Source organism: Vespula pensylvanica, chromosome 2 (assembly GCF_014466175.1).
Source record: "Vespula pensylvanica isolate Volc-1 chromosome 2, ASM1446617v1, whole genome shotgun sequence".
In the NCBI taxonomy this organism is placed as follows: domain Eukaryota; kingdom Metazoa; phylum Arthropoda; class Insecta; order Hymenoptera; family Vespidae; genus Vespula; species Vespula pensylvanica.
Genome location: NC_057686.1, coordinates 8741931 through 8769838, shown reverse-complemented (window position 1 = coordinate 8769838; position 27908 = coordinate 8741931). Strand labels below are relative to the sequence as shown.

General features: G+C 39.4%; 1 protein-coding gene across 1 annotated transcript; it reads left to right on the top strand.

Annotated features, from left to right (window-relative positions):
• The first annotated feature begins 538 nt into the window (after positions 1 to 538).
• Positions 539 to 23478, top strand: LOC122638045 (dynein beta chain, ciliary). Its single transcript, XM_043830666.1, has 35 exons — positions 539 to 627; positions 2072 to 2367; positions 6926 to 7168; positions 7245 to 7477; positions 7590 to 7855; positions 7928 to 8334; positions 8389 to 8816; positions 8890 to 9131; positions 9195 to 9462; positions 9545 to 10406; positions 10493 to 10847; positions 10925 to 11196; positions 11277 to 11657; positions 11751 to 11899; positions 12099 to 12128; positions 12550 to 12795; positions 12872 to 13403; positions 13485 to 14049; positions 14134 to 16527; positions 16606 to 16967; positions 17038 to 17514; positions 17588 to 17852; positions 17924 to 18273; positions 18331 to 18593; positions 18655 to 18951; positions 19021 to 19190; positions 19264 to 19567; positions 19630 to 20099; positions 20177 to 20731; positions 20807 to 21107; positions 21182 to 21765; positions 21849 to 21976; positions 22045 to 22259; positions 22320 to 22676; positions 22773 to 23478. The coding sequence occupies exons 2-35, from the start codon at positions 2139 to 2141 to the stop codon at positions 23214 to 23216; spliced, it is 13644 nt and encodes a 4547-aa protein (XP_043686601.1). The 5' UTR covers positions 539 to 627; positions 2072 to 2138; the 3' UTR covers positions 23217 to 23478.
• The last annotated feature ends 4430 nt before the right edge of the window (positions 23479 to 27908 follow it).

The window sequence follows — 27908 nt, the reverse complement described above, 5'->3', positions numbered from 1 at the left end:
GAAATTACTCGGCGTAACGGCGTATATCGAGAGCCGAAGAGGGTGTGTAAGAAGGATGGAGAAAGAGGTTGGCCGTGATTCGTCGCAGCGGCGACGTTCTTTCCACAGAAGGAATGAAAGAAGGAAGGAAAGAAAATTGAGAAATGAGAGAAATAAGAGGAAATCGAGGAATTCTCTGTGCGCAATCTTGAGTGTGTCGCACCATGCTATGCTCGAAAAACTCTCTTCTCTTTTTCTTTCTTTTTTCCGTTCTTTCAAAGAGTATGCTTCCTAACAGAGCAATGAATTATGCATAGACGTTTTCTATGATATTTTACGATATATACGTGCCCACTTGAAGTCGTTGAGAATCTTTCTCCCAAATGGTATTTCTTTAATTATATTTTATAAGATCATTTATGACAAAGGTCTACTTTATGACAATGCTCTACTTACAAATTTTCTGTTCGATGAGAAATTTTGTCGATGTACCTGTTGGAAGTATAGTAAGTGGCGCCACAACGTTTTTCACATCTATGACAAACCTCACAGGGTGCGAAGATCAACGCGAATAGTCGCACGATAGCGAGTGCACCTTCATTATAGGGTAATATCGAAGTTTTTGAAGAAAAGAAAACTGGGAACACGGTAAGTACAAATCCGTCGAACAAACCTTAAAATACATACAAGTTTCGAGAATATTAACAATTTTTCAAGAGTCGCTTATTTTTTGTTTACACGAACGAGTCAAAATCTGTATGATTTTATGCGTGCTTTTTCCAACTTCGAATTCAACGTATGCGTTAACAAGAATTTTCTCGAATTTTCCTCGCTCAAGGGAACAAAGTTTGGAACATGTCCAGATAGATGCGATCACGAAGCAACACGGCCGTTGCTAGGAAGTGTTTGCTTTCGACCACACCCGTAGAATCCATAAACTTTTGTATCATCGACAACTCGTTATCTTTTATACATTGTCCAAGAAAAAAGCGAATTGAATAGGAAAATAGGATGGGATACTCTTAGAGCTGACGCACTCGAGAGAGTCTTTACTTTATTTTTTCTTAAGAATTTATGGATCTTCTCTCTTCCTCTTTCTCTCTTTTTTTACCTTTCCTGCCAACCGACATTCTTGCCACCTAGTAGATCGGATATTTCTGTTTTCTCTCTCTCTCTCTCTCTCTCTCTCTCTCTCTCTCTTTCTCTCTTCTACCCTCGTCAAAACTCGAACGAGCTTCGAGTATTCCCCTCTTTTCGACACTCTAACGTCGCGATATGACGAAAATCCATCCTGCCATCGCAGTAAGAGGACTTGGAGACAAAGCGAGCTTAGGGAGAAGAGGAGAAAGTAAAGGAGAAACGAAAGAAAGAGAAGAGAGAGAAAGAGAGAGAGAGGATAAAAGAAGATATGTCGATGTCAGCGAGATCGAAAATCTTCTTGCATATCGAGAAAGAAAGAGAAATCGGAGAAAGAAAAAAGAATGCCGTGCACAGCTCTCGGATAATATCCGAATATCGAGGCACTTTCAGTGCGAGGACTGCCACGCTCGTAAAGTAAGCTGATATGAATGCGTATGGCTCCATTTTACGTGTCTACACTTTAGAGAAGTTTCTCCTTTCTCTCTTCTCTCATCCTTTACATAGCTTTATCGACGGACGTGCCTTCGCGTCTACGTCGTACGTCACTCTTTGTCTCTCTCTATTCTCCTCCCCTTTCCTCGCAATAAGCGAGAGTATTGCACAAGGTCTCAGGTGGCAGAAAATCGGCTAGATGGAAGAGCGGAAACTATTGGCGCCATCTTCGAGGGGGTGTCCTTTCATTTATGTATATGTATGAGTGTGTATATATATATACACAATGCATAATGTGTCTGATTAAAATATACGCGCAATTATCTTTTTATGTTCTATTAAAATAGATTAAGTTTCCGTTAATATCTCTGAATAATAAATGAACAAAATGTAGGCTTACATTATTATATGATTTTACTATTTTTCTTGATACGTTGTTCGTTGAAAGTAACGTCAAGACAAATCAATGAAAATCTCAAAGGTCACAATTTTCCTATTTCTTTTTTTCTTTTCCTTTTAGAATTCAAGAGACGCCTAGTCGTCGAATTTTCGAGGTCCCTCGTGAGAAACAAGCTGCAGAAGCAAGAATGTCGGATTCTGAGGGTAGTAGCGTTAGGAGCGTTCTCGATTCGGAGAAGTTTGAGGCTGAGAAGTCTGAGGAGGGCAGCGAGCCAGTGCCAACTTGGCAGAATCATCCATGTGACGAGAAAAAGGGGGAATTCGAGAAGCTCTTACAATCGATGATGGATTCTCGCGAGTCGTCGCAAGAGGAAGCCGAAAAGGAAGAGAACGAGATTGATGAAAAAAACACGATAGGTAAGTGTTTCATTAGGACGTCCAATTCGAATGAATTATTTCTCCAACATACAAAACGAATTGACCTATATTTGTCACAATTGGAGAAAATGAAAGAGAAATGAAAACGGTTAAACACCTTCGCTAAAAAAGCAATCCCTGAATGTTAGACGGAGGAAAAAGAAGGGTGCTGTGAATCTACTGGAGTCATTTACTGTCCATTCTTTGCTTTATTCGTATCAAGCAAGCGTAGGGTTAAAGAGAGAGAGAGAGAGAGAGAGAGAGAGAGAGAGAGAGAGAGAGAGAGAGAGAGAGAGAGAAAGAGAGAGATAACGGAAAGTTTGCTTTGGGGAAAGAAAGGGGATGAGAGAGAGAAAGAAATAGAGAATAGACTTTCGAGAAAGAAGAGAACCCAGGTAACCTGTTGAGAGCTTCTGAAGAGGGCGAAAATGGAGAGCTTGCTGCAGCTTAACTTGGAGAATTTCCCAGACACACGCCAAGGGCATTAGAAGAGAAAGTGGTTGAAGTCAGCTTGCGTATGCGCGCGCGCACGTCAAGAGAAAAGGAAATTTCTTTAGCCTAGGATAGGACCTTCTTGCGTCGAATTTTCCTTCTCTATTTTCTTCTTTATATCTCTTCTATTCTTAGGAATAAGAGACGCTAGCAGATGTTGTCTCTATATTCTTCTTATTTCTTTTCTTTTCTTAGAATACAACAGACGCTAGTAGATGCTGATCTTTTCGAATACGGAAGAAGAGAAAGAGGACTTTATCAAAACTTATTTCTGATGCCGATAGTATATCTTCTGAAAAAATTAGCGACGTGGCAGAACGTGGATTGGTCGATTTTGACAAAATTCTTTCCTTGAGGGAGAATCAGAGAGAGAGAGAGAGAGAGAGAGAGAGAGAGAGAGAGAGAGAGAGAGAGAGAGAGAGAGAGAGAGAGAAAGGGAGAGAAAGAGAAAGAGGGATCGTGTCCGGAGATTAACTCTATTAGAAGGATAAAAATTACTGCGCAGAAGAAGCCCTCCGGTGGTCTTTACGTTCACGGAATAACGAACGATCGAGTCTTGATCGAAATATTAATCGGAATTGATGGTTCGTTTAGCTTTAGCTATGGTAAAGCTAATTAATAAATAAAAAAGATCTTTAAAGTCGAACGAATGAATCGAAATAACAAGACTAATTAATAGAGACGACTATATTTAGAATCAAAAGAATGAATGTATGGTGATTAAAATTTAAAACACACTGTATACGAGGCACGTACAGCGTTCGTACGTACACCAGTCACCGTAAACTTGGATGTCACGAACCAAGAAAATTAAGCTCATAAAACGGGAAGCCGCAGAAACGCAATGGCGAACGTTTAATAGCATCGAGGACCGAAGTATCGTCACGCAATTTAGTAATGTCTTCTCCGGCAAAAGTCTAACTCGTTCTTCGTCCACAAAGACGAAGGCGGTACCTTGAAAATACTAGCATAATTAAAATAATAAATTCTGTTGTCGGAGCGCGACGCCCTTAGCGCCTAAATTAGTAACACAGAGTGGTACGTATCGTGAATTCTCTCTTGCGTTTCTCTAGCCGCAAAAGGCGTGTCTTGAATTATAAACGCTAGAGCGTCTCATATGTCCTCTCTCTTTCTCTTACTATTTTGTTCATCTTCATTCTCTTTCTCTTTTTTAGACAGATGCCTAATCCTGAAGATTGTAAGGAACCTTTGCGCGTCCAGGTCGCTCCAGATAGGGTTCTGATTTTATTAGGGAAATGTTCGTTAGGAAACGTACCTGGCGACGAGCCAATTCGATCTCACGCTTCGTCGAATTTATTCTCTGAAATTGCGGGTTCTGAAGTGCCCGGCGAATCTGTGCTCTACCTTTCCTTTTTTCTTATTCGTCTTTGAGTAGGACTGGGCGATTTGGAAGACGTAGCGAAATTCGAGGATTCTAGCGTATTCCAACTGTGTACGACTCTCACCAAGGAATTTTCTCGACCGTTCTAAACGGGGAAACGTTGGAAGAGCCAACATACATCTGGGGATTATCATAATGTCGTTTGTCAGCCTGAAGCGTGTATAAGCGTGACGAGTACGTACTCGCGAAGTGACAGCTTTTCTCTTCCCCTCTTAAGCCTCCCTGAAAAGTTTCGGTGCGTCGCGTTGTATTCGGCAGATGTGTTTCTCTTTTTCTCTCTCTATCTCTTTTTATCTTTCGAATGCTTCAATATTCTCATTCGATCGGAGCGTCGAATTTATAGACGACGCCGTCCGTCGTCGATTTTTATTTGCTCTTGGTTTATTTCTGTCAATCAGGATTTTCCGATCGGACGAGGCCGAACGAGCTTCACGAGCGCTTCCAAGGAATTTTGAATCATTCACGAGTTGAATACTAAAAACGAAGGTTTGGATAATGCTTGTGAGTGTGTAAGCTTGTACTATTGATGTATTCTATCGAATTAACGGACATCGAATTAACAGTATCTTTGAACACAATTGAGAAACTTCGGAATAACAAACTTTTTAGGCCCCTTTATTTAGGCAATAAGGGTGCTTTGTTATGCGCGAGTCTATTGCGGGAACAAAGGGGTTTAACAAAATTTCTTATTGATAGATGACATTGGCAAACAACATTACCGAGGAACTATGAAGTGATGTTTATTTTTAGGGTTGATCTTCATGCATAAATAATAAGAAAATTAATAATGATCCTAAACCAAGCGGCAAATTAATTTATTCAAATGAACGTTCTTTTACATCGAGTTTCGGTTCGTCGCGACTAAGAAGAAGCCGGATATTTTTTCTCCTCGCGAAAAAGAAAAAGAAAGGAGGAGGAAGACGTTTCAAAGGCGTCGGTGGTATCGCGACGTCGGATCGACGAAGGCGTCCGTGAAAAATGACGTCGGGCTGAAAAGCTCCCTAAATAAGAAATCACTTTTGAAGTTGCACGGAGGGCGCATTATTCAGTCGCTAGGAAAAGTCGAAAGTAAAATGGCCATGGAACCGCACGAGATTCTCTGTCATCAATTTTCACGTCGCGTTGCGACAAAAAAGGGCGCGAAAAGCGTTTTACTGTAGAAAGGGAAGGGAATCGGGAATTGAGAAGAATCGAGGAGAATGTAGAATTATCAGTTTTGTGCGCAGCACTGATAATCCATGAGCTTGCTTTGTTGTTATAAAAAATGGAAGGATAATCAAAGCAATAAAACGCAAGGAGAGAATGAAAGATCGTATGTATGTTTTTTCATGGAATCATAGAGAGTATTTCACGATAATTAATCGAATGTATGTAATTAAAGAAAATAAATCAAAATAATTGATAAAGATACCGTCCATACCTATCCTGAATGTTTTTTTTCTCGATATTACAGAGGAGAGAGACGTTCCAACATCTTTACTATCATAGTTATTTTTTGATTATCGTTTTTTGTTCGTCTTTTAATCCAATATGTACGATAAAGATTTGATAAGAACGAATTCTGTTTCGTAGAGAGGGATACAAGATATGCTGGAATATGCGAATAGGAAATAATTCTACATGAAAGAATCGAAGAAGGAGAATGCGTTTGCCTGATCTTTTTTCTAATATGACTAAAGCGAAATGAAAAGTATCCATCTTATCATGCTTATTTTATATTCATGTAAAGATAATAAATGTACGAATACATCGATGGAGTATTTTATACATTAAAAATCTTACATATTGAAAAATATGCACTTGAAAAAAATAATTATAATATGAAATATCGAGTAGTTACAAAAATATTATTATTTCGTTTTCTTAAATCATGATTTGCTTTCTATATAATAAAATGAAAAGAATTGACCTATTTGCTTTCGGTAATTTATGTAGGCCAGTCGATATTTAACGTCGTCTAAGATTTTTTAACGTTACTTAAGACTTCGAAAAAGGGAATCAATTTCAATAATTTATAAAATATATAGTATTTCTAAAAAATTATATAAATTAGTCAGTCAAAACGCTTAGCTATATTAAGTCTGGAAACTTGAAACTAGTTGATTTTAGATATTAAACGTATGATTTTTACAACCCGTTTTGCAACATTTCTTTTCTGAATTTGAAAAAAATGAATATTATAAAATACCTTCAAAGAAATACTTTTTGTTATCGCCGATGATAATTCAAATGAGTAATTAAAAAAATTTATAAAGTACACTCACTACTTTCGATTCCACAATTTCGTACAAATCAATTCAGCGGAACCTTCGTCCAAATTTTCTAGAATAGTTTTCTCATCTTGAGGTTCTGTAACGACTACGAAAGCTTCTTCGCGAGTAGAAATAAGGAAAGGATAAAGAGGACGGATCGCGTGCAATGTCAGCCGCGTTTCAGGACATTTCGTGCGTTCCGTGACAATAGGCTTACCAATAAGCGAGCGAGCCTTCTTCAAAGACACGATCGTTGCCAATAGTAGTGGCAACCGTACCAGGTTCAGTCCGTACCTGGTTTCCTGACCTGCTTGCAAAGCTTTAACGGAATATTATTGGAACTTATAAAAATTCAATCCTAACGAGTTATGAATATTAATTATTAAAAGAAGGACTCTGTTCATTTTGACAGAAGAAATGGCTGCGTCGGACGCACCAACGGATTTTCGTCTCGAGTATATCGGTGGATTTGTACAAAAGTCTCTTAAATTAAAACCGGAGAAATGGGGAAAATTATTATTGACCGAAGAATATAGGACCGCTGTATTCGATTTTCTGGATAATCCACTACCAATGGCTCTCTTTGTTGTACTGACACCGAATGTTCAGCTGGTAGCATCCACTTCTTTTCCAATACCGTGTCAAAGAATGAAAGGTGAGAGAGACGGTAAAAGTAAGAACATACGATCTATTGGGTTTCATGGATCCTTAGATTGAACTCTCGACCGTAGGTCTTTATATCGTGAAAACGGTTAAAGCACCATTACCGAAAGAGAAAGGAGCCTATTCATCGATATTAATAATCGGTGATCTCTCTCATCGTGTAGTTGATCAATTGGCTACTTTGATCGATAACGTTTTTGCGCCACTTTTGAGTAATCCAAAGAATCACAAGGACCTACCGGATGTAGCGATTCAGGATATCTCTAGGCATGTGCACTCTCTCAGAGGCACTTTGTATCAGGTAAGCTTTCATGTTGTACTTCTAAATGGATAATGAAGATTTTCATTTGATATGATATGTGATAAGTTGTGCGATATCAACGATTAAAACAACATTTCTTCGAGATGATCAGGTGAAAGGTCAAGTGAATGGCAGGACAGTTCTACCAATGCCAGCCGGCTTGGAGAAGGTGACGGAGGTCGAGAGATTGGTCTCGACGGTAGGACCGCAGGCGGTCGATTTGTATCTGAAGAGCGCCATCGAGGGTGTAGTGATAAAGTGGGCTTATTTGGTGAATGACGTTGTCACTCACGAATCGAGCGCCGCTTTTGAGAACGGTCAACAACCAACGCCGAATGTTGAACTAGAATATTGGTCCGTTAAACTGGCGAATTTAAGGTGGAAGAGAAGTGAAGATCAAAAAAGGAAAGAAAAAATCATCAAAATTAAAAGAGCATAATATTTTTCTAGATATATCTACGATCAGCTTCAGGAGGACAGAGTAAAGAAAATGGCGACGATTTTAGAGAAAACCGACAGTGCTTATTTTCCATGCTTTCGAACGCTCTCGGAGAACGTCGTGGCTTCCTTGGAGGAAGCAAAGGACATATCCTTGTATTTGATGCCATTGGAGAAGTGTTTCAAGGCTATTGAAGAGACAGACTTTTCCGAAACGAAACCTTTAATGGCAGTTCTGATTCATTCTCTGGGATTAGCGTGGGCACATTCGAAATATTATCAGAGTTCCTCGAAACTGATCATCATGTTACGGCAAATATGTAATTTATTGATACAAGAGGCTCAAAAATTTCTCGATCCTACGTCAATTTTTCAGAGTGACGTGGACGAGGCACTTCAACGCGTACAGATATCGCGAGGTATGGTTCAACAAGATATTTAAAGCCAATACGATATAAATTTCGCCCTTTCAGATATTCTGGAAGAATTTAAACGTCAGTTCGAGGCAAGAAGAAACATGCCCGGTATGAAGCCTGAGGCACCACCTTGGTCTTTCAATTCTGGCGTCGTTTTCATACGTCTTGACGCGTTTCTCAAACGTTTGGCGGATATAGAGTGGCTTTTCGATACCGTTATAGAATTTTCCAAGCTCGAGAAAATCGAGATCGGTGGTATTCTTGGTCGATCGCTTAGTACAAGAATCATCGGTATTTTCAAGGAATTCCAACAGCTTTTTGTTTCTTTTACGATACGAGCTAACGATGTTCTCGAGCCGGACGACGAAACTTTTGCCGTAGACTGTGCGAAATTTAATCTATCCATTACCGATTTGGACAGTAAACTGGCCGCCATATTGTGTCAATCTTTCGATGACTGTGGTAATCTCGAGAGCGTGTTCAAAGTATGAAAACATTTCATTGCAATAGTTACATAGTTAAAGCTTTTATAAACTGATATTCAAAAAACGATTTTAGCTGATCAATATCGCAGGATCGGTGTTAGATAGGCCGATGATACGCAAACAATTTAGCAACCGATACTCGAGGATTCTGGAACTTCTTAATATCGAATTGAACGTTGTCGAGGCTTTATTCAATCGTGGCACTAAAGGAGCTCTAATAGATCTTCCTCCTTTGACAGCTGCTTTAACCTTCACCAGTATGCTCAGACAACGAATCGATCTTCCTATTCAAAATTTCAAAGCCATACCAAATCCGTATGTAGAATCGAGTTTAATCGTTAAATTGAACTTTGCAGAAAATAATAATTTTACTTTTAGTATCGTTAATACGGAAGAGGGAATCGCTATAATCGAACGTTATGAAAGACTCATGAATATTTTTTCTGAAAAAGAAGAAAATCTTTTTGTGGAGTGGGCGGAAGCCGTCCCAAGGACAGTAGATACCGGTTTAGGTTGTAACTTAATGATCAGGGATCGACATTCTATTTTACGATTGAATTTCGATCCCGACTTCTTAGCTATTTTGAAGGAAGTAAACTATTTGAAACATATGTCTCGTTCGGACATTCCTCAGGAAGCCTTAGAGGTACATATTTTTTATCGTAATTGATAATCACGGTAAAATCTATACATTGTAATATACACCTATTTATTAAATAATGTATCAGGTGTCCGAGAAAGCGGAGACTTTTAGAAAATTCCGTACATTACTTACCGCGACCATCGACTCTTATAATGACACTTGTAGAACGACGAGAAGCGTCGAGCATGATTTGATCGAATCGGAACTAGCGGAAATCGATTCTATGATATTCCAAGGTGAGTCCGAGTTTTGTTGGCGATCGGATGGACTTTCAGAATACATTGTGAAATTGGAAGAGCTTGTAAACGGACTTTGGAAACGTGTGAGAGCTTCTCAAGCGAATATAGACAGAATAAAATTAATTTTGGAGCCTTGGACAAAAATGCCTCTTTTCGAGAGAAAGGATTGTCGCAAGGATACGTTGCTTTGTTTAGACGAAAGACAGGAAAGAGTGTCGAAACGTTACACTGATGTGAAAAAGGCTGCTGAGCAAATACATTCGTTGTTGGAGGAAAACAAGAAACTGTTTCAAATCAACGATGTTGAGAAGAACGCTTGGAAGGAGTACGTAAAATACGTAGACGATATTGTAATAGAGTCACTTCGCAAAGCCGTTGGTTGTACTCTTGGTTACCTGGCAGACAATATGGATTCAAGCGTTCAAAACGAACCACTTCTAGAAGCTAAATTAGAACTGAGAGAACCCGATCTTTATTATGTGCCTTCGTTGGAACCCGACGATCCCGATGGTCTCGAACAACTTACTGCTGGATTATTGAACGATATCATTGGTATGGCCACGCTGATTCCACGACTGAAGGCCGACTATATTGGATATGCCGAGGAATTGGAAAACGACTCCGATGTCAAGGGAATGAAGAATGAAATTTTAGAAAGCTTAGCTACCGCGATAGATGAGGCGACCGACTTTTGTGGAACTTTTGAAGGTATCGTAATTACAACTTGGAGAAATAATTATCAAACGATAATCATTACCTTTCACTGAAAATAAATTTTGATCGTCTGAAATCAGGATACGCTTATCTTTGGCTCGAAGATAGGGATGTGGTGATGCAACAGTTTCTCGAATACAGTCGACAGTTAACGATAGAGGAAATGGAGATGGTAGCTGCTCAGGATCCCAAGGGTCCAGTGCGGTCTGCGCCGAAGAAGGAGCAATTCCGTGAACAAATCGATCTCTACGAGGGTCTTTATCTCGAGATCGAGGAAATGGATCTGTCGAGAGTGTTTTGCGGTTGGTTCAGGGTAGACCTACGACCCTTCAGACAGTCAGTCCTAAACATTGTTTGTAAATGGTCAAGTATGTTCAAGACACATATGGTTGATCGTGTTACTAGTAGTCTATCGGATCTTGGAGCGTTTATAAGGTATCAATGAAATAACATGATGTACGTCTTTATTACTAAAATATGAACTTAATGGAAAGTACTTAATATCTATCTAGACGAGCGGACGAAGGATTATTGCAGCAAGTACAACCTGGAGATTATCTAGGACTTGTCAGTATTATGGGATATTTGATGCAAGTTAAAGAGAGACAACCTACGACGGACGAAATGTTCCAACCCCTGGAGGAAACCGTCGAGTTACTCAAGTTTTACGATCAAGACATTCCCGAGGAAGTGAATGTATTACTTCAAGAACTCCCAGAACAATGGGCCAACACGAAAAAATTGGCCCTCATGGTGAAACAACAGGTTGCCCCCTTACAAGCCAGTTCGTAAAACTTTTGTTAACTTTCTTAGATCTTTCTTTTCCTGATTGCAAACATTTTTTCAACGAAATCTCGTGCATAGGCGAGGTTTCCAGAATCCGTGGTCGCATTTCTGCATTTGATACCACGATAATGCTTTATCGCGAGGCATTCAAACGTTATGATTTTTTCAAATTTGACTGTCAAAATCCGTACGAATTGCTGGACGAAGCTCATAAGGAAATTCACATGTTGGAATGTCAAATGAAAGATATACAAGAGTCAGCCTCGTTGTTCGAGGTGAGTGTGCCGGAATTTAAGCAATTGAAACAATGTAGAAAGGAACTGAAGATGCTTAAGCAATTGTGGGATTACGTAAATATCGTATTGAGTAGTATAGACGGATGGAAAACTACTCCTTGGAGGAAAATCGATGTGGAAAATATGGACATCGAGTGTAAAAAATTTGCCAAAGAAATTCGAGGTCAGTAAGTTGACGATTAATACTTGGAATCTATGTACGGTTTTTTTTTATTAAGAATTAAAATGAAATTAATGATATTTTTTACTTAATTAGCTTTAGATAAAGAAATGCGTCAATGGGATACTTACACATTGCTCGAAGCAACTGTGAAAAATATGTTAACGTCATTACGAGCGGTTGGAGAACTTCAAAATCCAGCGATTCGGGAAAGACATTGGAATCAGTTGATGAATAGTACGAAGGTATTGATGTTACGTGCCTGATAAAAATTTAATTTCTAGGATAAGTACAACTAAGAGATCATTATTAAAAAATTGTCTACATTTTAAGAAATTCATGATATTTTTTTATACCGATACTAGCAAACTTTTAATCGCGTACGTTGCATTAATGTATATTAGAATTAGTTGCACTGCTGTACATACGCTATCGATGTTGCAGAAATTGGGCTACATGACTCCAGAGATGACCGTAAGTTCACTGTATATAAAGTGCACTGTATAATATATTTTTTAATTATTGTATGAAATCACTTTTCAATCTGTGCTTTAATATCATAATATCAGACATATCATTTTCAAACTATTTTAAGGCACTTTGATGGCTTAATTAATTTTTAATATATGTCTTTATAAATCGCTGCATCTCTCGAAATTAATTTAACCATTTATTAAAATAATCATAATCATAACGATCATTGTAAAGTATCATTGTATATTTTCTGAATAAATTCATTATACTTTTTCATAAGACTCCATTCATGGAACACGTTCCTATGATTTCATTGCTGTTGAAATGCACTCGATCAGTCTTGATCCTTTCTCTCCTGAAGTGGAAATATAAAAGATAGATTTTGTTCTGAACTGAGGCTAGACAAGATTCCACTGTGTAGGTACGGTTCGTAATGGATGAATCGACAAAGTTAGCCGATTTACTTGAACTGAATCTTCACGAATGCGAGGAAGAAGTAAAGAATATTGTGGATAAAGCAGTGAAAGAAATGTCGATGGAGAAGTATATGCGAGAATTGAACGTCACATGGTCGAAAATGGAATTCGAGAAAGAGATTCACGTTAGAACGGGTGCAACTTTGATCAGAGCGAGCGAAGAGCTGATCGAAACTTTGGAAGAAAATCAGGCACGCGTCACTTAACTTTTGTTTAAGAACATCAGTCTAAAAGAGACTTTATCGAATTTCAAGAAATTTTTTTCAGGTTCAATTACAAAATCTGATCACATCCAAGTTCATTGCGCATTTCTTGGAAGAGGTTTCAGCTTGGCAAAAAAAGTTAAGCATCGCCGATCAAGTAACCACCGTTTGGTTCGAAGTTCAACGAACTTGGATGCATTTAGAAAGTATTTTCATGTCCTCCGAGGACATTCGTCGTCAATTGCCTATAGATGCTGAGAGATTCAATAAAATAGATAAGGAATTCAAAGAGATGACGACAGAAATGGCGAAGACACCGAACGTGATCGAGGCAACAAATAAAGATGGTTTGGTAGCTGCTTTGGATATACTCCAAAAGGAGCTTATCTTATGTGAGAAAGCTTTGGCTGAGTATTTGGAAGCAAAACGTTTAGCCTTTCCTCGATTTTACTTTGTATCTTCGAGCGATTTATTGGACATATTGTCCAATGGAAATCAGCCGGAAATCGTAGCGAAACACTTGACGAAGTTGTTTGATTCGATGGCTCGATTGAAATTCGACTATTCGAACGAGAAGACGACTAAGCGTGTTTCAGGTGAATCTAGAGAATATGATTTTCAATTGAACATATAGTCCAACGTAAGTGAGAGATAAATTAGTATATCTGCTTTTAAAGGAATGTTCGCGAAGGACGGAGAGTATGTGGAATTTTGTAATTGCGAGATGATTTGCGATGGACCGGTCGAGGCTTGGTTGAATCGACTTCAACTTACCATGAGGGTTTCGATTCGGCATTATTTCAGTGAAGCCGTTATGGCTTACGAAGAAAAACCGCGAGAGCAATGGCTTTTCGATTACCCAGCTCAAGTTTCTCTCTGTGGTACGCAGATCTGGTGGACAACTGAAGTTAATTTAGCCTTTGCTCGATTGGAGGAAGGCTACGATAACGCAATAAAGGATTACTTAAAGAAGCAGATCTCTCAGTTAAGTACTCTGATAACGTTATTAATTGGAGAACTTACAAAACAAGAGAGACAAAAAGTGATGACGATTTGCACGATAGACGTGCACTCCAGGGACGTCGTAACAAAGTTGGTTCAGTCGAAAGTAGAAACTGCTCAAGCCTTTCAGTGGCAAAGTCAATTGCGGCATCGTTGGGATGAGAAAGAGAAGGATTGCTTTGCCAATATTTGCGACGCCCAGTTTAAATATTCTCACGAGTATCTAGGAAATACTCCTCGGTAAGATACGAGATAAGATATATCGAGAAATTTTTGTCGTAATCTTCGATTATTATGAAATTATTTTTTTTATCGATCATTTAGATTAGTCATTACGCCACTGACCGATAGATGCTATATAACTTTAACGCAATCGTTACACTTGATCATGGGCGGTGGACCAGCTGGTCCAGCTGGTACGGGTAAAACAGAAACAACGAAGGATCTTGGTAGAGCTCTTGGAATTATGGTCTACGTCTTCAATTGTTCCGAACAAATGGATTACAAATCCTGTGGAAACATATACAAGGGACTGGCGCAAACGGGTGCTTGGGGTTGCTTCGACGAGTTCAATCGAATCACAGTCGAGGTACTCTCGGTCGTCGCTGTACAAGTGAAATCGATCCAGGACGCCATCAAGAATAAAAAGGAAAAATTCAATTTCATGGGTGAGATAATTGGATTGGAACCGACTGTAGGAGTATTCATAACAATGAATCCGGGTTACGCTGGTCGTACAGAATTACCGGAGAATTTGAAGGCGCTTTTTCGACCTTGCGCCATGGTCGTGCCCGATTTCGAACTAATTTGCGAAATTATGCTGGTAGCAGAGGGATTTCAGGAGGCAAGGGTACTCGCGAGAAAATTTATCACACTCTATACATTGTGCAAGGAATTGTTATCGAAGCAAGACCATTACGACTGGGGATTGAGGGCGATAAAGTCTGTTCTCGTAGTGGCAGGAAGCTTGAAAAGAGGTGATCCTGGTAGACCCGAAGAAGAAGTTCTCATGAGAGCTCTGAGAGACTTCAATATTCCTAAAGTAGTCTCGGACGATCTACCTGTCTTCATGGGCTTGATTGCGGATCTTTTTCCGGCCTTGGACGTACCCAGAAAACGAGACGTCGAGTTTGAGAAAATGGTTAAACAGGCTGCTACCGATGTTTCGTTACAACCAGAGGATGGTTTTATTCTGAAGGTTGTACAGTTAGAAGAATTACTCGAAGTAAGACATTCCGTATTTATAGTAGGCTCTGCTGGATCTGGGAAGACTCAAGTATGGAAGACCTTGTTTAGAACGTATCAGAATATTAAGAGAAAGCCAATATATAATGATTTGAATCCAAAAGCTGTGACCAACGACGAATTATTCGGAATTATCAATCCGGCGACTCGCGAATGGAAAGATGGTCTCTTTTCTGTGATCATGCGAGAACAGGCTAATTTGGGAGGCGATAATCCCAAGTGGATTTTGTTGGACGGTGATATCGATCCAATGTGGATCGAATCTTTGAACACTGTTATGGACGATAACAAGGTTCTTACGTTGGCAAGCAACGAGAGAATAGCGTTGACGCCAGCTATGAGACTGCTCTTCGAGATATCGAATCTTAGAACGGCTACTCCTGCCACTGTATCACGAGCTGGGATCTTATATATAAATCCGCAAGATTTAGGCTGGAATCCATATGTTACTAGCTGGGTCGAGAAGAGAAGCAATCCCGTTGAAAAATCCAATTTAGTGATGCTCTTTGACAAATATATTCCTACGTGTTTGGAAACTTTACGGAGCAGATTTAAAAAGATTACACCTATAGCTGATATGGCCCACGTAGAAATGTTATGCCATTTACTCAACTGTCTTCTAAAACCAGAATTAACGGCAACTGATTTTCTGAAAGATCATTACGAGCTTTACTTTGTATTCGCAGCTGTTTGGGCATTTGGTTCGGCCATGTTTCAAGACCAGACTATCGATTATCGAATAGAATTCACCAAATGGTGGGTGAACGAGTTCAAACAGATTAGGTTCCCATCGCAAGGCACTGTTTTTGATTACTACATCGATTCGGAGACAAAAGACTTCGTTTTGTGGACCGAACGTCTTCCGAAGTTCGAGCTAGATTCAGAAATGCCTTTACAAGCCGTTTTAGTTTATACGTCCGAATCTATAAGAATAAAATATTTCCTCGATTTATTAATGCCCGAAAAACATCCTGTAATGTTAGTTGGTTCTGCAGGTTGTGGAAAAACCGTTTTGATTTCCGATAAACTCTTACAGCTATCAGAAAATTATGCGATTTCGAACGTGCCATTCAATTTTTACACGACATCGGAAATGTTACAAAAAATCCTAGAAAAGTCCTTGGAGAAGAAGGCAGGTAGGAATTACGGTCCACCAGGAAACAAAAATTTGGTTTACTTCATCGATGATATGAATATGCCGGAAGTTGATACTTACGGTACCGTCCAACCTCACACGTTAATTCGTCAGCATTTAGATTACGGTCATTGGTATGACAGAACGAAACTAACACTGAAAGACATACATAATTGTCAATATGTGAGTTGCATGAATCCTACGGCGGGATCTTTCACGATCAATCCGAGATTGCAAAGACACTTTGTTGTTTTTGCTGTTAGTTTTCCTAATACCGAATCTCTGACAACGATTTATGCCTCGATATTGTCACAGCATCTTGCAAACGTGGAACATAGGTGACTGATAAGAGAATACTTTTTATGTAAATCCTTATAAATGTGCAGCATTTTGTTTTTATTTATCATTATTTCTAGATTTCCACTTTGCGTCACAGAACTCTGTTCCAATATCGTTCAAGCCTCGATTCAACTGCATCATCGTTGCGCACAGATGTTCCTACCAACAGCCGTCAAGTTCCATTATGTTTTTAATCTCCGCGATCTTTCCAACTGCTTCCAAGGTTTGTTGTTCAGCGGTAACGAGTGCTTGCAATCGTCGATCGATTTAATAAGACTTTGGATGCATGAGACTCACCGAGTTTACGGAGATAAATTAGTAGATGAAAAAGATATAGAAACTTTCTCGAAATTGCAATTGGATATTCTGAAAAAGAATGTGGAAGAAGTCGACGAGGGTTCGATTCTGGAGAAGCCAAATATTTATTGTCATTTCGCAGGTTTTCTTTGCTACTAAAGTAACTAGAGATAATTCGAATAATTTTGATCGTGAAATAAAATATACTTTAGGAGGAGTTGGTGAACCAAAATATATGCCAATAAAAGATTGGGCTACGTTGCATCGATTATTATCCGAAGCTATGATCAGTTACAACGATCTTGTAGCTGCTATGAATTTAGTACTCTTTGAAGATGCCATGATGAATGTCTGCCGCATAAACAGGATATTGGAATCGCCAAGAGGAAGCGCACTGCTGGTTGGCGTCGGTGGTTCTGGCAAACAGAGCCTTTCCCGTTTGGCTGCCTTCATAAGTTCACTGGAAGTCTTCCAGATTCAATTGAAGAAGGGTTACGGCATCATCGATCTTAAATTGGAACTCGCATCGCTATATTTGAAGTCGGGATTAAAAAATCTTGGTATTGTCTTCCTCATGACCGATGCTCAAGTACCAAACGAGCAATTTCTTGTATTGATTAACGATATGCTCGCATCTGGTGAAGTTCCCGATCTTTTCGCTGAAGACGAAATAGAAAATATAATAGCAGGTATATTTTTATATTGGTAAGTTGCAACAGACAAAGTTGATGTTTAAAGTTGATGATTTTGTTTGAATCACAGGCGTGCGAAATGAAGTCAAGGGAGCCGGCATGCTCGATACTCGCGAGAATTGTTGGAAATTCTTTATCGATCGCGTACGACGTCAATTGAGAATTGTTTTATGCTTCTCGCCGGTTGGATCCACACTGAGAGTCAGATCTCGAAAATTTCCGGCTATAGTAAATTGTACAGCGATCAATTGGTTTCACGAATGGCCTCAAGAAGCTTTGATGTCAGTTTCGAAAAGATTTCTGCAAGAACTTAATGAACTCTCAGAGAGTTACAGGTTAATTATCTTTTACTAAACAGCAAGGTCGTAATTGTACTTTCATACATGCGAGATTACGTTTTATATAGGGAATCGGTTGCAAAATTTATGGCCCACGCTCACACGAGTGTCAATACAGCTAGTCGACACTATTTAGCTAGCGAACGTCGTTATAATTACACGACTCCTAAATCTTTCTTGGAACAGATCAGTCTCTATACGAGACTTTTAAAAACCAAATCTAGCGAGCTTCGTGCGAGCGTCGTGAGATTAGAAAATGGTCTGGATAAGCTCAGATCGACGGCAGTGCAAGTAGATGGCTTGAAAGAAAAGTTGGCCGTACAAGAAATGGAGTTACAACAAAAAAACGAAGCTGCTGATGCTCTGATTGCCATTGTCGGAGTTGAAACGGAGAAGGTTCAAACGGAAAAAGCGCTAGGTAATTATTTTAACGAAATAGAAACGGGACATATAAAAATCTCAATAAATTTTTCAGCCGACGAGGAAGAATCCAAAGTGGCTATAATAGCCGAGGAAGTATCGAAGAAGCAAAAGGATTGCGAGGTGGATTTAATGAAAGCCGAGCCTGCCTTATTGGCAGCCCAAGAAGCTTTGAATACATTAAATAAAGCGAATCTCACCGAATTGAAGTCGTTCGGTTCGCCACCTGGTGCCGTGACAAACGTGACAGCGGCTGTAATGGTTTTGCTCGCACCAAATGGAAAAGTTCCGAAAGATAGAAGCTGGAAAGCAGCAAAGGTATCGCCCTATAAAATTATTTGAACATTTTTCGACGTTAACTTTTTTTGTACGTTCCTAGATCGTCATGGCGAAAGTCGATACCTTTCTCGATGCTTTGATCAATTATGATAAGGAAAACATCCATCCGGAAGTTATAAAGGCAATACAACCGTATCTGAAGGACTCGGAATTCGAGCCGGAATTCGTGAGATCGAAATCTGCCGCTGCTGCTGGGTTGTGCGCTTGGGTGATCAATATCATCAAGTTTTACGAAGTTTTTTGTGATGTTGAACCTAAGAGGAAGGCACTCGCCCAAGCGAACGCTGAGTTGGCTGCTGCGCAAGACAAATTGTCAGTCATTAAACGAAAAGTTTCTGTGAGTGCTCTGATTATCAGACAAAGTGGCTTTGACTTTTCAAGGATCTCATTTTTTCTTTTCCAATAGTCTTTGGAAGAACAGTTAGCCAAATTAACCGCAGACTTTGAACAAGCGACGTCTGAAAAATTGAAATGTCAACAGGAAGCAGATGCAACTAATGCAACGATTGCACTTGCAAACAGACTAGTCGGTGGCTTGGCATCTGAGAACGTTCGTTGGGCTGAATCTGTAGCAAGGTAAAAAAAAGTAATAAACATCAAACGTAAAGGAAAGAAAATAAGGATAATTATAAGTGTTAAAAAATATTAGTTTCATGCAGCAGGCATCCACTCTACCAGGAGATGTTCTCTTGGTAACAGCATTTATATCATATGTTGGTTGCTTTACAAAACAATTCCGTCAAGATTTGTTGAATAAGCAGTGGTTACCATTTTTACGAAACTTGGAACCTTCCGTACCAATTACCGAAGGACTGGATCCTCTATCATTATTGACAGACGACACGCAAATCGCAAAATGGAATAACGAGGGCTTGCCAAACGACAGAATGTCAACAGAAAATGCTACCATTCTAATTAGCTCGGATCGTTGGCCACTAATGATAGATCCACAGGTAATCCAATAATTATCCATCGAACTAACAAGTAATAATTAATATGTTTGTTATTAACGCAGCTTCAAGGGATCAAATGGATCAAAGAAAAATACGGCGAGGAGTTACGAATTATTAGATTAGGTCAACGAGGTTATCTCGAAGTAATCGAGCATTCTTTGGCCGCTGGTTCCACAGTACTCCTCGAAAACATTGGCGAAAGCGTTGATCCCGTGTTGGACACGTTGTTAGGACGAAATCTGATAAAAAAAGGTCGGGCCATTAAGATAGGCGATAAAGAAGTGGAATACAATTCTAACTTCCGACTGATACTTCATACAAAACTGGCCAATCCTCATTATAAACCAGAAATGCAAGCTCAGACGACATTAATCAACTTCACCGTGACGAGAGATGGCCTTGAAGATCAGCTGCTTGCAGAAGTCGTGAAAGCTGAAAGACCCGATCTAGAGGAACTTAAAGCGGAGCTAACGAGACAGCAAAATGATTTTAAAATTACACTGAACAGTTTGGAAGATTCTCTTCTCTCAAGGTAGTTTATGATTACATCCTAAAATTTCATAATTTTTTATCCGTCGATTTGGCTATAATCGCAATATATTGTCGTAGATTGTCATCGGCTGGTAGCAATGTTCTCGAGGACACGTCATTGGTTGAAAATTTAGAAACCACGAAGAAGACAGCGGCAGAAATAGAGTCTAGGGTCACCGAAGCTCGTGGAACAAGTCGAGAAATCGATGCTGCTCGTGAACTTTATCGACCAGCCGCAGCCAGAGCTTCCTTGCTGTATTTCATTTTAAATGATTTGAACACTATAAATCCAATCTACCAATTCTCGCTGAAGGCTTTCAGCGTAGTATTTCAAAATGCTATTTCGAAAGCCGAGCCTGCGGCAAACGTTAACGGTAGAGTTCAAAATCTCATAGACTGTATAACCTACTCAGTTTTCATGTATACCACAAGGGGACTCTTCGAATGCGATAAATTGATTTTTACTTGTCAAATGGCCTTTCAAATTCTCTTAGCTCGTAATGAAGTTACTCCTGGCGAGCTCGACTTCCTTTTAAGATTTCCCATAACTCCTCACGTTACATCTCCCGTTGATTTTCTCACCAATACTAGTTGGGGTGGAATTAGAAGTCTCGCTACTAGAGAAGAATTTCGGTGAGCGAAAAAGCAAATATAAACCACTAAATAATGGAATAGAACAAAATATTTTTAAATGAAATCTCGTTACAGTAACTTGGATAGAGACATAGAGGGTTCGACGAAGCGTTGGAAAAAATTCGTTGAGTGTGAGTGCCCAGAGCGAGAGAAATTTCCACAGGAGTGGAAAAATAAAACAGCGATACAAAGGCTGTGTATGTTGAGAGCTCTTCGGCCTGATCGAATGACTTACGCTATTACCGCTTTTATCGAGGAGAAACTCGGTCCAAGATACACCGAAGGGAGGACAGTGGAGTTTGTGAAATCTTTCGAAGAGGCTAGTCCTAGTACTCCTATATTTTTTATCCTCTCACCTGGCGTCAATCCTCTCAAAGTAAAGTAATTTTTTCAATATGTCCCCAAATAACTGTCTACCAACCTTATTTATCTTCTCTCATGTTATTTCAGGATGTAGAAGACCTCGGTCAACGATTAAAGTTCACGTCGGACAATCAAAATTTTCACAACGTTTCTCTTGGTCAAGGACAAGAGACTGTAGCTGAACAAGCCATGGACATAGCAGCTAAGAATGGTCATTGGGTGATACTACAGAATATACATCTCGTTAAGAAGTGGTTACCTTTGTTAGAAAAAAAATTAGAAACAACCGCTGACGGCTCTCATGAAGATTATAGAGTTTTTATGAGCGCCGAACCAGCAGGTTCGCCTTCCGGCCATATAATCCCTCAGGGTATCCTAGAATCGTCTATCAAAATCACGAACGAGCCACCGACTGGCATGCAGGCGAATCTACACAAAGCCTTGGATAATTTCACCCAAGAGACCCTAGAAATGTGCACCAAGGAAGCAGAATTCAAAGCTATTTTGTTCTCTCTCTGTTACTTTCACGCTGTAGTAGCTGAACGACGAAAGTTTGGCCCTCAAGGATGGAACAAGATCTACCCTTTCAACGTTGGTGACTTGAATATTAGCGTTAGCGTGCTCTATAATTATTTAGAAGCAAGTCCGAAGGTACCTTGGGAAGATCTAAGGTTGGTACTTCATAAAAACAATTCTCAAAATAAAGTCCGTCGAAAAAAATCAATTTTATAGAGAATTTATTTCGTACTTAAAGGTATCTCTTTGGTGAAATCATGTATGGTGGACACATAACGGACGACTGGGATAGAAGACTCTGCGTTTCTTATCTCGAAGAATTCCTACAAGCAGATTTAATCGATGGAGAATTACAATTAGCGCCAGGTAAAATGCTTCTTTCTTATTAAACGAAATCTACTGCTTTCAATTTAACAAATTTATTTCTTTTAAAGGTTTTCCAGCACCACCCAACACGGATTTAGCTGGCTATCACGCTTACATAGACGAAGTTATACCTCCGGAATCTCCATACTTGTATGGGTTACATCCAAACGCTGAGATAGGTTTTCTAACAATGACGGCTGAAAATTTATTTAAAACTGTATTCGAAATGCAGCCTAGAGATGCCGGTAGTTCTGGAGGACAGACAGTAACCAGAGAAGACAAGGTACATCGATAATTTGTAGTTTATTTAAATACTCCAATCAATCGAATGATGGTTTAATAGGTGAAACAAATGTTGGATGAAATAATGGAGAAATTACCGGAAGAGTTCAACATGTCCGAAATAATGGGAAAGGTCGAAGAGCGTACACCTTACGTGATAGTCGCCTTCCAAGAGTGCGAGAGGATGAATTATTTGACGAGCGAGATCAAACGGTCGCTACGTGAGCTGGATTTAGGATTGAAGGGTGAACTGACGATTACATCAGACATGGAGGATCTGGAGAACGCTTTGTTTCTCGATCAAGTTCCACCCGTTTGGACGATGAGAGCCTATCCTTCTTTGTTGGGTCTTACGAGTTGGTTCGTCGACTTATTATTGAGGTTGAGAGAATTGGAAAGCTGGTCTACCGACTTTGTTGTAAGAGAAAATATAACATGCTTTTTCCTTTGAATGTTATCGCTATTGAATAATACTTCCGAGCAATTTACGAAGAACCTTGTAATTCTTGTTTAGTTACCAGCCTCAGTCTGGCTCGCGGGTTTCTTCAATCCTCAATCATTATTGACAGCGATCATGCAATCAACGGCCAGGAGGCAGGAGTTACCGTTAGACAAAATGTGCCTTCACTGCGACGTGACGAAGAAGAACAAAGAGGAATTTACGTCAGCGCCGAGAGACGGTGCATACATCCATGGAATTTTTATGGAAGGGGCTAGATGGGATGTCCAGACTGGGATCATAATCGATTCCAAATCGAAAGAATTGTTTCCTATGATGCCGGTTATAAACGTACGAGCTATTACACAAGATAAGCAAGATTTGAGAAACATGTACGAGTGTCCAGTTTACAAAACTCGTACACGAGGGCCTACTTACGTTTGGACTTTCAATCTTAAGACCAAGGACAAGCCTGCTAAATGGACTTTGGCTGGCGTTGCACTCTTGCTTCAAACTTAAATTCTTTCTTCACTTGTAAAATAACGATTGTACCTGAACAAGTATAATAAAATGATGTGCCCGTAAAATATATCCATAGAAAATATATACTCGTTTACAAAAGAAACGAGTACATGAAAGCTTTTGTGTTTCGAAGAACACTCCCGAGGAAAGAGACGGAGACTTTAATCTCGTCTCGTCACTTAGCCTAATCGAAGTCGTTGCTCAGCCGCGATTACTCGACGTAAATAGGACGTGGATCGTCCGACGGTAGTCTCGGAAGACCGGATGGGAAGGCAGGCCACACGAAAATACCAGGACATCGACTAATCGAGCGAAGGTTAATAAAACGAAAGACGGAGGAAACTAACTCGAAGTCTCGGAGGAGGCTTCCTCCCTCCTCGAATGAAAGGGCCGATTTTTTTACGATGGGGAAAAAGAAATTATCCGTCATTCGTAGAAACTGCTTTCTTGAAGAAGAAAGAACAAAAGAGAGAGAAAGAGGGAGAGGAAAAGAAAAAGAAAGAAGATCAATACCAAGTGGTAGGAGTAGTAAACAAAAGCCGGAATTTAACCGGCTACAAAGTATCGGTCAATTTAATTTACGAGTCTCGAAACACGAACTGAGAGAGAGAGAGAGAAAGAGAGAGACAGGCAAAGAGAAAAAGAGAGCGAGCGAGCGAGATAGAAAAGGTTCTGAGACGAGCTGTAAGGAACAGAAAGATGGTAGTGGTAAGAGATACAAGATTTATCCACCTTGGAGACATAAAAGCTTTCAGATTGCGGCGCTGGATCAAAATTGTATCGTGTTAGCGAAAGAAATTAGATTTCCCTTCCAGCAGTCACCGTCCAGGGGTAAGAAAACCGTGCAACTTTCGTCGTCGTCGTTGTCGTCGTTGTCGACGAGAAACGATTTTCCAAAATAGAATGGAACCCTCCATCAAATATGCAGAGGTTATTAGCTCGGGAAGGAGCGAAGAAAAATGTTTGCTCTTCTCCCTTTCCTTACTTTGATACAGCCCTTAGCGCCGAAGGGAACGGCCGTACTCTCGATAAACTCAAGAAGCTTCGTAGGTAGACCAAATTCGAGCGCTCTCAAAGTACCACTTTCGAGAGATCCCAGGTGAAAGAATTTCTCTAACTCTATCGTTAGAGTAAGGAAAAGAATAACTTCTGCTTTAGATGGGTGAGAGAATGGGATATTAAAGCTGGTTCATAAATCCCATCAGATGTAAAGGCAAAGAGAGGGAAGAAAAAATTATCGGCTCTTTAATGAAGCTTGGTGATTGGTTCGGAAACACTCTCAACATCGCGATTTCGCGTTCGATCGTAGTTCTCTCTTTCTTTCTCATTTTCTTTTTTTTTGCTCTCTCTCTCTCTCTCTCTCTTTCTCTCTCTCTCTCTGTTTCCTACCAGACTTCAATCACGCTTTTCATTAAGCCGTGCCCGAAGATGAAGGGTATGGGCTCGGATCGAATACCCGGATGCGTTTCGTACATCGAACGGGAGCCAGCTATATTGAAGCTGCTTTCTTTCTTTCGCTTTTCCGTTATACACTGGCAATCACTATGAAACTTCAATAGCTAATTGGCTGTCGACCATTCGTTAAATAATACCCTGCAAAGTAGACGATCATTGTCGGGACAATATGGATAAAGTTTCCTTCCCAAAAAAACGTATCAGAAAAACGTCTGTAAGAGAGTTGAGTGACTTTGACTAAACTCTCTTTGGCACGGAATTCATCATGTATTATTAATTAATTAAAATTTTATTCTAATGAATTTTCAATGTAGTCTTCATTTCCGAGAGAAGAAATTAAGAATCGTATGCTGCATACGATTGTACTGCGTAACTATAAATCCGGTCTGGGTATTAATGGAACGTCGTTAGCGTGACAAATCACTTGTCAGAACGATGTGTCACTCGGTTCGAAACTTGTTACGAGATCTTCGATGGCATATCGATATGCGTAGTATCGATTCAAATGATCGATATGCTCTTCCCGAAGGGGAACTCGTTCGGATTTGCCTGGTAAATAACGTATCGATATCGATCCGTTGTATCTGACGATGTAGGTATTTTAATTCGGCATTCTTTTAGTAATCCTGCCTTGTCTCAATTGCAACGACTTAACGTCTATATTCAGAGATAAAAATGCATATCGATAAGACATTTTTTTTAATAATAAATATATCGATACTTTGCATATCAGTACAAGTCTCTTTTCTATAAATCCTCTATACTAGTCAACTTATATTGCCTTCGAAAAAAATAAAATGACCGCGTCGGATCCTTCCGGTTTATACCGTGCAATAACACGAGGAGAAGTTAATGGTTTCTTTTGTCTTCCTTTGTTCCAACTGAAGACGACTCTGAGGAAGTCATTTTTCATCGAACACCATCGGGAGACGCCGGAATCGCTCATTTCGTCAGGTTAATCATTTTTAAAGGACCGACCGCAGGTGACAGCGGTCTCGTCATATTCCTCACGGTCTTCTATTAATGCCGTCGGAGGCATGCGAGCGACGACTCACTTTGGAAATTAAATTTTCTACAGTTGGCCAGAAGAAGAGAAAGATAGAGAGTAAAAGAGAAAGAAACAGAGAGAGAGACAGAGAGAAAGAGAGAGAGAGAGAGAGAGAGAGAGAGAGAGAGAGAGAGAGAGCTCTCGTGATGGCAGAGGGATAATGAAAAGGCTGTGCACAATTTGTTTTGCATATAACTCACATTTTTCACTGTGACCCTTCTTTCTTCCTCTCTTTGTTCTCTCTCTCTCTCTCTCTCTCTCTCTCTCTCTCTCTCTCTCTCTCTCCTTCTCTCTTTCCGTCTCTTTCTTATGTCAAATATATTTAGTACTTGATGTCGTATCGTTTCAAAATCAAAGAGTATAACGAACGTCGCATAAGCGTAGATCTGACAAGTAAATACGATGTGATAATTAACACTTCCATAGGAAGATATGAAACATACCTATATCTTGTCTTTTTTGAATAAGTAAATCTTTTCTGAATAATTTTCGAGTAACGCTATAAAAGAAGTGTTTTCTTTCAAAGAAGTCATTTGATTTTTTCTTTGAGATAAAACTTGCCGAATATTTGTATGAATTGTAAAAAATAAATGGAATATAGATATTCCTGTAGAAACAAGCCAGGTATCTAACGTGTCCGAGTAACGGCACGTGTTCGCAATAATTCTCTATTCCCACCCTCTCTGAATTCTCTCGGCTAATGCTGTGCCAACAGCATGAGCTTCCTTTTTTGTCGGCTCATGCCGACAAATTCGACCCCACCTTCTGGCCGCTTTGTCTTCGACCACCCTCGTAGAACTAGAGAAAGAAAGACAGAAGAAAGCAACTCGCGCGTGTTGCCCTTAAATACCCTACCAGTGGATTTGGGACTCCAAAACTTTGATTCAACTTACACGTATCTTTTTTCTCTCTCGAGAATATCAACCAAGTATATATACTAAGCGAACCGTATTAATCTCTAAATTTTCGAAAATACAAAGGATAAATAAAATTGAAAATGAAAGTATTGGACATCATTTTCAACGTGTTCTAATCTTCACATTCAGTTCAATCCAAATATATTTTTCAAAATACATTCATTTATGAATTAAAACGATTGTTTCTTTTTCACCGATAATAAAGGATGAAAGATAAAGGATGAAGAATTTTTCATTAAAATGAATTCAAGCGGTAGTAGTTACCGACTTGTCCTGTACATTTGCGTTCTTTCGCATGTGTCACCATCGCAATCATTCGAGCGTGAACTCTGATATTCAAGGCAGTAATGAAGTTCGAAATCGCGACGGATGCGTAGGTTCTTCAAAGTAAGGCAGAGATGTTGAGAGAATTAATTAAACAGCCACAGCGCGGAAAGGGCGGAAGCGAAGTAGGAAGATAGGGTGACTCGGAAACTGGAAGAGAAAGAGAAAGAGACAGAGAGAGAGAGAGAGAGAGAGAGAAACCTTTGAGCGGCAAGTCTGTAAACCAATCAGTGACGCCTCGCCGATAGTGGGACTAAGGTCGAGCTAGCTAAATCGCTCGACTGAACTGCTTACTTGATTACGATATAACTTGAACCGTTCTGTCGATTCTTCTCACGTAGTTCCGCAATTTTTGCTTGCTCCTGCAAGATATGTCAGAAAACTTGACGGCCTACGCAGCACTTTGATTTAGCGTAAAAAACTTCTTTCAATTCTTCTAAACGTCTCGTATATTCAATGATGTTGAACGATCATTAAAACGAACGATGGAAGATTTTCGAAAATTTAAGATATTCAAACTTTTCGAATTTTTTGACAACGTTATGAAATACATGCGATTTGTTAAGTTCACGCAGAATTTAAAACAGTATCCTTTTATAAATACAAGACGATTGTACGCGGATTTAAATTTTGTAATTTTTAAAATTGAGACGTAGAAAGAAGCATATGTGTCACCGATATTTACATTACCGTAACGCGGAGATAGAGAGAAAATAGCTTCTCGATATTTCTAGAAGTAATAAACGTATATAACTATACATATAATTATATACAATACAAACAATTACACACATTCATATTTATTGCTAAATGTCTCCACACAAAATAATGAAAGCTATGATTCGTTCGATCATATACTCATTCTTCTTTTTCATTTGGCAGTGTTTAATCGTTATCGACTAATATCGCACAAAAGAATAACATAGCTTGTATAAAAAAGAGAAA